The sequence below is a fragment of the Rhopalosiphum padi genome, chromosome 2 (assembly GCF_020882245.1).
Source record: "Rhopalosiphum padi isolate XX-2018 chromosome 2, ASM2088224v1, whole genome shotgun sequence".
In the NCBI taxonomy this organism is placed as follows: Eukaryota; Metazoa; Arthropoda; class Insecta; order Hemiptera; family Aphididae; genus Rhopalosiphum; species Rhopalosiphum padi.
The window spans coordinates 7,350,998-7,360,602 of record NC_083598.1 but is presented as its reverse complement, the minus strand read 5'-3'; the positions used below and the strand labels follow the sequence as shown (position 1 = coordinate 7,360,602).

At 27.0% G+C, this 9,605-nt stretch overlaps 1 protein-coding gene across 2 annotated transcripts; it reads left to right on the top strand.

Annotated features, from left to right (window-relative positions):
* Nucleotides 1–273: 273 nt before the first annotated feature.
* LOC132922293 (uncharacterized) lies at nucleotides 274–9,344 on the top strand. 2 transcript variants are annotated; one of them, XM_060985731.1, is made up of 2 exons: nucleotides 274–763; nucleotides 6,953–9,344. In XM_060985731.1, the coding sequence occupies exon 2, from the start codon at nucleotides 7,031–7,033 to the stop codon at nucleotides 8,984–8,986; it is 1,956 nt and encodes a 651-aa protein (XP_060841714.1). In that variant the 5' UTR covers nucleotides 274–763; nucleotides 6,953–7,030; the 3' UTR covers nucleotides 8,987–9,344. The 2 variants fall into 2 exon arrangements, with proteins under 2 accessions (XP_060841714.1, XP_060841713.1); XM_060985730.1 differs by having other exon boundaries at nucleotides 6,950–9,344.
* The last annotated feature ends 261 nt before the right edge of the window (nucleotides 9,345–9,605 follow it).

Genomic DNA, 9,605 nt, shown 5'->3' with positions numbered 1-9,605 from the left:
ATCAAAGTAATATCATACAAAACATCAATCCCAATTATAATAACACTCTGCATCTACCATTAATGTAGATAAACATTAAGACATAAAGTAGGTACCTGTAGGGTTAGTAAACGATTTGATTTAGCTTATATAAATGTTATTACAATTTACGTATACAAATTACTTTCGGTGTATAAAAATGTATTACCACTCAATATGCTAAGTACTAATGGCAATAATTTAACTAAATACTTGGTAATAAATTCTTTTTTTTTTTAAATTAGTGTAATGATGTGCACTTAGCCATCATATATCTTAAATTTTTAATTGTATGATAAGTAATATTCAATAAAATACAATAATATATAATAATTATAGTAATAACATATTTATAATAATTATAATAATTGATAGCTTTAAATATAAGATAAAACTCACACATATGTACATATACACACGCACACACTCTTATATGTAAAAGAATTAGATATATAAGGGGACTAGTAGTCGCTAAGCACGGGAGTCTTTATCATCTTATTGTGCGGATGGTCAAAAGCGAGTGTAAGAGACTACGCAGATCGTTCATACAATAAGACATAATAATAAGTTTGTAATTGATTAAAATATATATATTAAAAAGTGTTAAAAATAAGTTAAATAAAATTACAATTGTGATTCAAAGAAAAAAGGTCTAATTATTTCAAAATATAAATCGATCACCTCATATTACATCTTGAACGCGAACCACGATTTCAACAAGCAAGTCAACACAGGAAGCAGAGAGGTAATATCATTAAAATATAATTATTTAGCAAGTAATAATTTAGAAATATATAATAGTCCCCAATCAACTTACTATTATTCTTTCTCAATCATTACAAAGTGGCGCCCAACTAGTGGCTCTTACCGCGTTTAAAAATCCCCGAAATAATAATACAAATATTAAATTACAAATAAAACGAACATATTTTTTTTTTAAACAAATGTCACAAAATAATAATAATCAGGAAACTGAAATAGAAGAACCAATTTTTATTTCACTGCCAAATGAAATAAACAAAGTTAATAAACCTCAATTAATTTTAGAATTAAATAAAAGAAATTTAAATAGTGTAGGAACAGTTGCAGAACTTAAAAATAGATTATTAAAATATTTAAACGGTGAATCTTGCCCGGACGATTTTGTGACAATAAATGAAAATTATCAAACCAAAACGAACAAAATGGAGAGTAAAAAACTTTATTTCAAACCTGACATATTTTCCGATTCTTCATCTGATAGTATAGATGCATTTTTAAAAAAATATCAAAGAGCAGCTTCCATTAATGGCTGGTCCGAACAAGAAAAATTACAATTCATACCTGCATTTTTAGAGGGCCCAGCACTAACTTTTTATGAAAACATCGAAAATCAAAATTTCAATAAATGGGCTGATTTAGAAAAACAACTTCGAAATGAATTCGAACACATTGCTCATAAAGATATGCTTCGATTATTACTCGAAAAAAGAAAGCAATTAGATGATGAACTACCTATGACATTCATTAATGAAATCGAATCACTTTGTAGACGTATAGATTCTGAAATGGCTCAACAAGAAATAACTAGACATATAATGAACGGTCTTAAACCAAATATTACTAGATACATTGGAATATTAGATAATTCAACACTAAAATTATTAAAAGACAATATAAGAAAATATGAAATGGTAGAATTTATGGTAACGGGCGAAATAAATCAATCTCCTTCCGAAATAAAAACTGATATAATCACTCATAAACTAAATCAAATCTCAAACGAAATAAATGAAAAAATAAATCTGCTTAATGAAAACAACAATAAATTTAAAACCGACATAGAAAATATTATAAACCCTCAAGTTCAAAATAACAATTCTAATATGTACAATAATTTTAAAAATAATCGCCAATCTTTTTCAAACAATAAAATAAATACAAAAAAATGTGAAATATGCTCTAAAAACAATCATATCACAGAATTTTGCTATTTTAAAAACAAAAATACATCAAAAAATAACAACAAAATACAATGTACAATTTGTAATAGAAATAATCATTTCACAGAAAATTGTCGATTAAAAAAAAACCCGATTAATTGTCAATTATGTGATATGATAGGACATTCAGCAATAACTTGTAGAAAATTTTCAATTCAAAAAAACTAATAAATAGGTCAAACAGTTTTTCTGACACTCGCTGTTACCCTTCATTGTCAGTTAAAAAACTAGCAACTACTTACAAAATTAATCATATTTCTGAACCTTTATTTATTCGTGCTAAACTTAATAATATTGATGTACCAATAACTATTGATACAGGAGCCAATATTTGTTGTATTAGACACACGCTTGTTCCCCCTGAAAATAAAATAATTAAAGAAAACATAATTCTATCAGGCCCAAATAACAACCATTTAACTGTATATGGATCTACAGTGATTAAACTAAAAATCGATTCTCAGGATTTTGAAACATCGGTATTTATTGTCAAAAATTTAACATGCCATATAATAATAGGAAATAATTTTCTACACAAAAATAAGGCTATTATAAATTTTCATAATAATACTTTATTATTAAATGATTCGATTACAATACAAACTTACACTAATCTATCTAATACAAATATTAATAATATTAAAGAGGAAATTGCTGATATATTTCTTGTAGATTCTGACTACTCGATTGCCCATTGCATATCTGCAGATTTAAAAATGTCTAAAGGAATAGCTTCTCGCATAAAAACAAAATTTGGAAACACAACGCCTCAACTTGAAAAGCTAAACCCACAAATAGGCGACGCAATTCCAATAAAAATCGGAAATAAAATAATTTATCACCTAGTAACAAAGCAAAAATATTTTCATAAACCTAAGTATAATAACATAAAGCTTACTATACAAAACTTAAAAAAATCAATGCAAAAATTACACGATTTCAAAATTGCTATCCCTACAATTGCCTCAGGTATAGACAAATGTAATTGGACAATTATCAAACAAACAATTTTTACAGAATTTCTTAACACAAATATCAATCTTCTCATTTGTCATAAAGATAAAACACACATAACGAATAATTGGAAAACTCAAGAACATCAAAATGTCATAAATTTAATACATAAGAATTACTATTTTTATAAAACATTAAAACAATTAAATAATATTAACGATAATTCCAATAATAAAATTAAATCACCCATCAATAACCTTAAAAATACTAAAAGTAATGATAAAAATATGAGTAACATAAGTGAATTAAAAAAAATAGATTATGATTATAATATAGACATTAATAATACAAAAGATAATAATAAAATAAAATCAGTATTTGTAAATTATAAACCAGGAGAAAATGTCGCGGGAGATGGAAACTGTGGCATTTATGCTGTATGCAATGCTTTAAACGACAACAAATTAAATAAAATTACTTCCATAGCAGATATCTTACAATTATTGAATGTTACACAGCTGCCTAATTATTGGATGTCTGATGACGAACTAGCCGCAATCTCTGATTATTATAATCACGATACTTATATTTACAATGACACTAATAAAACGGCAATTATCTATCAAAATAAGAATTATAATAATAGGTCCATAATCGTTTTATATAGTGTTGATAAAAACACGCATTGGATTCCGGGAACAAGAGCAGATAAAATGTCAAATAAAATACCATCTAATTACATTATCATTAATGATATACCGCCTTTAGAACATTTAATAAATAGCATAAAAAAAAAACATATTGATAATACAATTCCAAACGAGTCTATAGATATAAAAAAACCTCTTAATAATAATGATAACATTGAACCAGTAATTACTAATACAAAAATATCAAACACAATTTCGAATAATTCCGATGACAAAGAAATACTTATGGATAGTGAAGGAACTATAATAAATATATCTCAACATCTCGATAAATATCAACATAAAAAAGTAGTTGAGTTATTAAAAAAATTCATTCATCTCTTTACAACAGACACTTCACACATAAAATGTGCTAACGTAGATCCTTGCGAAATAAAATTGAAACCAAATTATACGGACCCTAAATTTAATGCGCCACACAGAGTATCTCCACAACAACGAGAAGAATTAAAAATACAATTAGACAAATTACTCGATGCAAATATTATTCGCCCAATAATATCAAAATTTGCAGCTCCAGCCTTTTTAGTAAAAAAAAAAGAAAAAGGATCTTATAGACTTGTAGTTTCATATAAAGAATTGAATGATAGAATCGAAACAGATCAATATCCTTTACCTAGAACTACAGATTTATTAAGATCTCTAGAAGGATCAAAATATTTTTCATCTCTTGACCTTAATAGTGGTTTTTTTCAATTACCTGTAAAAGAAGAAGACCAATATAAACTTGCATTTACATCTTGTCATGGACTATTCACGTTTACTAGAATCCCACAAGGCCTAAAAATTAGCTCAAGTATCTTTCAGAGAAAACTGAATGAAGCTTTTTCAGAATTATTATATAAATCTCTCATAATATACATTGATGACTTAGCATCTTATGGCAAAGACTTTGAACAAGCCTTAAACAATTTAAATAATGCTTTATTAATAATGGATAAATTAAATTTTTCTCTTAAAACAAGTAAATGTTTCTTTTTTAATAACAAAATTGAATTACTTGGCCATATAATAACTCGTGAAGGTATTAAACCGATGGATAAAAATACAAAAGCAATAACTGAGTTCAAACAACCAACAACTCAAAAAGAAGTTAGGTCATTTATAGGAATGTGCTCATATTACAGAAAACACGTAAAAGATTTTGCAAAAATAGCACACCCCCTCACTGAACTTATAAAAGGAGATAATAAAAAAATAGACTGGAAAGTAGAACATGAAGAATCTTTTAAAAAATTAAAAAATTATTTAATCTCTGAACCACTTTTAAAACACTTTGATGACGATAAACATGTTTTTCTAACAACAGATGCTTCAATAACAGGATTAGGAGCCTATATTGAACAACCCGATGATAATAATATATTACATCCAATAGGCTATGCATCGCGTAAGTTATTGGCTAATGAAAAAACATATTCTTCAACCACCCTAGAACTTTTAGGTTTATGTTTTGGAATAATTTACTTCCGAGAATATTTATGGGGAAGACATTTTACTGTTTTCTGCGACAATATAAGCCTTCAATATTATAGAAATTTAAAAATCCCTTCCGCTCGAATAGCCAGACTAACGCTCAAATTATTAGATTTTGATTTTGATATAGTTTACAAAAAAGGTAAAGAAAATGTAATTGCAGATGCTTTATCTAGGAATGCAATTAATAAAATTGATATAGTTCAAGATGAACATACAGAAATAAATCTAGATTCAGATAATATAAAAAATGAACAAGCTAAAGACAAATTCTGCTCTGATATAATTAAAGCAATAATTGAACCAAATAATAAAAATATTCCTAAAAATATTAAAAGAAAAACGCGAAGATTTACACTATTAAATGCAATCTTATACTACAAACAATTTACCCCTCCTAAAAATTTCGTACCAATTTTAGTAATTCCAAAATCTTTAATTAATAATATATTAAAATCATATCACGAATCACCTACGGGAGGTCATACCGGTATAACAAGAACAATTCATAAAATACAAAATAAATATTATTGGGAAAATTTGGTTAAAGACACCACTAATTTTATAAAAACGTGCCATAAGTGCCAAATAAATAAAAAATCAGAAGGCAAACCAATAGGTCAATTACAACCTATACAATTATCAAATAGACCATTAGACAGAGTAACATTTGATTATTTAGGTCCTTTAACCACTAGTAATAAAAAAAAATACATATTAGTGGCCGCATGTAATAATACTAAGTTCATATTTACCAAAGCTGTCGCTTCAGCTTCTGCCGAATCGACAGTTAAATTTATGATTCAAATAATATCCCATTGGGGATGTTTTAAAATATTTTCTTCCGATAGAGGTACTCATTTCAAAAATAAACTCGTGGAAGATATATGTAACAATTTAGGTATAAAACAAGTTTTATCTACAAGTTACTCCCCCCAATCACAGGGGCTGGTCGAAAAAATTAATGGTGTGCTTTCTACTTCACTGAAAAATTACATAGAAAATAATAATCAATCTAGATGGTCATACTATTTACCATACGTAACACTAAGTTATAACGCTACCCCACAAACTAGTACAAAATATAGTCCTTTTTATTTAATGCATGGTTTCGAACCATACTTTCCAATTGACAATAAATTAATTCCAGATAATCTACCATACGATATAAAAAAGTCATTAATTGAATTAAATGAAATACGTAATAAAATCCCCAGTATAGTTTCAATAGCTCAACAAAACCAAAAAAAATATCACGACAAATCACATCAAATAATAAGCTTTAATCCGGGAAATTTAGTTCTTATTAAATTTCCATTTTCAGAAGTAGGGAAATCTCCAAAATTAGGTCCAAAATATAGAGGTCCTTTTAAAATCTTAGAAAAAATCAATGACCTAAATTATAAAGTCGAACTTATTTTAGATAATAAAGTAACTGAAGATATAATCCACGTTAGGCGTCTTAAACCATATCACTCAAGAGAAAACATTAATAATTAATTATCACGAATAAATAATAATAAATTAAATATCAGATATTATTTAACAAAAAAAATAAACTAATCTTTTTAAATAAATATATAACAAATAAATTATAAATAATAAGATCATACAATTATACAGAACAATTTAATAATCATATTATAATTAAATAAAAACATGATTTGAATAATATAAAAAAAAAAAGAAGAAAACGCAGAAATAATAAATAATTATTACACAAAAAGAAAAGGGGTTAATAATAAAATAAATAATAATAATATTAGTTTTAACTTTAAAACTATTTACATTATATTATGTTTGTTTTAGCAGCCATTGTATTTTATATTATACATTTATAAGATTGTAAGACAAGCATACTATAGCTAGTTAACTTTCAACATATTCATAATGAACTTCACACCTCTCCTCATCGTCTTACAATTACACATGGTACATGGATTTATTGCATATGACTGTAATGGACCCAAGCTCAACATAACAGCATTTAATAGCTTGTCTGTGGAGCCATGTGAACCACCATCAGAAATCCACACCCAATCAATTCAACGAATTCAACTTCTACAAAAAACAGATACCTACCAAATACCTTATAAAACATGCTCAACAATAATAAACTATTTTATAAGTAGGTGTTCAATTCTAGAAGATGCCCAAATGGTAGAAAATGGTTTTTTTACAGAAATAACTGAATTAGGCAGTGCCCGGTGCTCTGAATTACACCAGAGACTAACATACCATCTACCAAACGGAGGAATAATTACAGGTTTAAAAGTTAACGAGACTATATTATCATCCGTTACAGTAGCCGGTTTTGTAGATAGACATGGTAACTGCAGAGGCTCTACATTTTCATCTGAGAAAGGCACATGGCAAGAGGTTATAGTTCAAGCTAATTATAAAATCACTCTTACCGAAGGATTAGCCATAGTAAACCACAAACAAAATACGTTAACTCTCCCAACTGGTTCAACCTTAAAATTATCCGACCAATACGGTTTGGATATTTATAAAGGAGAGGTAGTGTGGAACGCAAATACTTATGATTGTGAAACTCATGAGTTCATTATTTTATATGACGGACCTGTTTCATTAATAACTTCGAACAATGACAAAACCACTCGAACATACCTAGTGGAATCGGACCAAATCGTTTTTGCGTTACAACACATAAGATCAACATATATATGTAATATACCAGCTATACAAACTGATCATTCTCAATTAACCATAATTACAGATTCATTATTTTTTAATTATTTTAAAAACAAAGACATACATCCACAAAACATAGATTTAGTGGCTTATATAAATACTAAATTGGTATACATTGACAACCGTTTCAAAGCATCGATAACAACTTTGTACACAGATCTAATACAAAAACAATGCGAATTAGAACGTAAAGTGCTGTTACACAAACTATCATTAGCCACATACAGTTTATCCGAATTCGCATACCATATGGGCGAAGGACCCGGTTATACGGCATTAAAGGCTGGGGAAATCATTTATCTACTAAAATGTAAACCAGTAGAAGTGGAAATATCATCAAAAAAAAATGCAATATGTTATGATGAATTACCAGTTATTTACAATAATAAATCATACTTCATGGCTCCTAAAACAAGAACCCTACAAAAATTTGGCACAGAATTAGATTGTAATCACTTTTTACCACCTGCATTTTTACTTGATGGAGAATGGTATACTACATCGCAAAATATTAGAGAAATAAAAAAACCACAGACTCTTAAGCCTTCCACGAAATGGACATGGACATACAAAAGTATGGAAAATTTAATGACAGCAGGAATTTATAATTATGACACTATGAAAAATTTTCAACAATATTTAATACTACCTCAAGAAATAGAAGCATCGCAAAAAAATTTAGCAAGACAAACCATGGGTTTCACAATAATGGATCACAGGATAAATCTAAACACGTTAATTGACGAAAACACCATTAGTAATATGGTTGACAATAAACTAAGAAAAATGTGGGGGTGGTTTACCATTTTTGGTGAATTTATTTCCGGATTATTAGGAATATTCTTTATATGGAAAATAATTCTAACCTGCATTAACACAGGACTTAACATTTCTCTTTTATACCAAACTTTTGGATTAAGCATAAAATTAGTAGCAGGAGTATTTACAAGCATTACTCATTTCATTATGCACAACGCAAATCAAAATCAACAACAACAACAGAAAAAGCAACAAAATCAACCACTACTGACTTTAAATCGAAATCCCAACTCACGAGACAAAGTCAATAAATCAATCACAAACTCAAAGCAAAAAAGCTTATACCCAAATATCAGAAAATTATCTATATGAATACATATTAAAATATTTCAAAATCCAATTTAACAGTCATATGCAATATAATTTCAAAAAAAAAAAAAAAAAAATATAGTCAACATTGAACATAATTACCAGGTCACAATATAAAAAAAATGTAATTATTTCCTAGTTATATTGTATATTCATTATTATTTTGAAAATATGTATGCATTGTCATTTGTAATATTAATATAGTACCATTTTATCTTGTATATATATATATATAATTACAATAACTACAATTATAATTTTTATTATTATCATAATTTCATATTAACTTATATAATATTAATATAAGTTATATTAATGTTCTAAATGTAATAAAAAAAAAAAAAAAAAAAAAAAAAAAAAATTACAGTATATAATTTGTAATCTTCACTGTATAACTTTTTTCTACTAATTTAGTTTTATATGATATGCTTACATTCTTATGCGAGGACGCATCAAAAAAAAAGGCTAGGGTGGATGTAATGATGTGCACTTAGCCATCATATATCTTAAATTTTTAATTGTATGATAAGTAATATTCAATAAAATACAATAATATATAATAATTATAGTAATAACATATTTATAATAATTATAATAATTGATAGCTTTAAATATAAGATAA

What these genes read in the sequence shown, in the direction of transcription:
- LOC132922293 (XM_060985731.1), top strand. Translation starts at nt 7,031, where the DNA reads ATGAACTTCACACCTCTCCTCATCGTCTTACAATTACACATGGTACAT.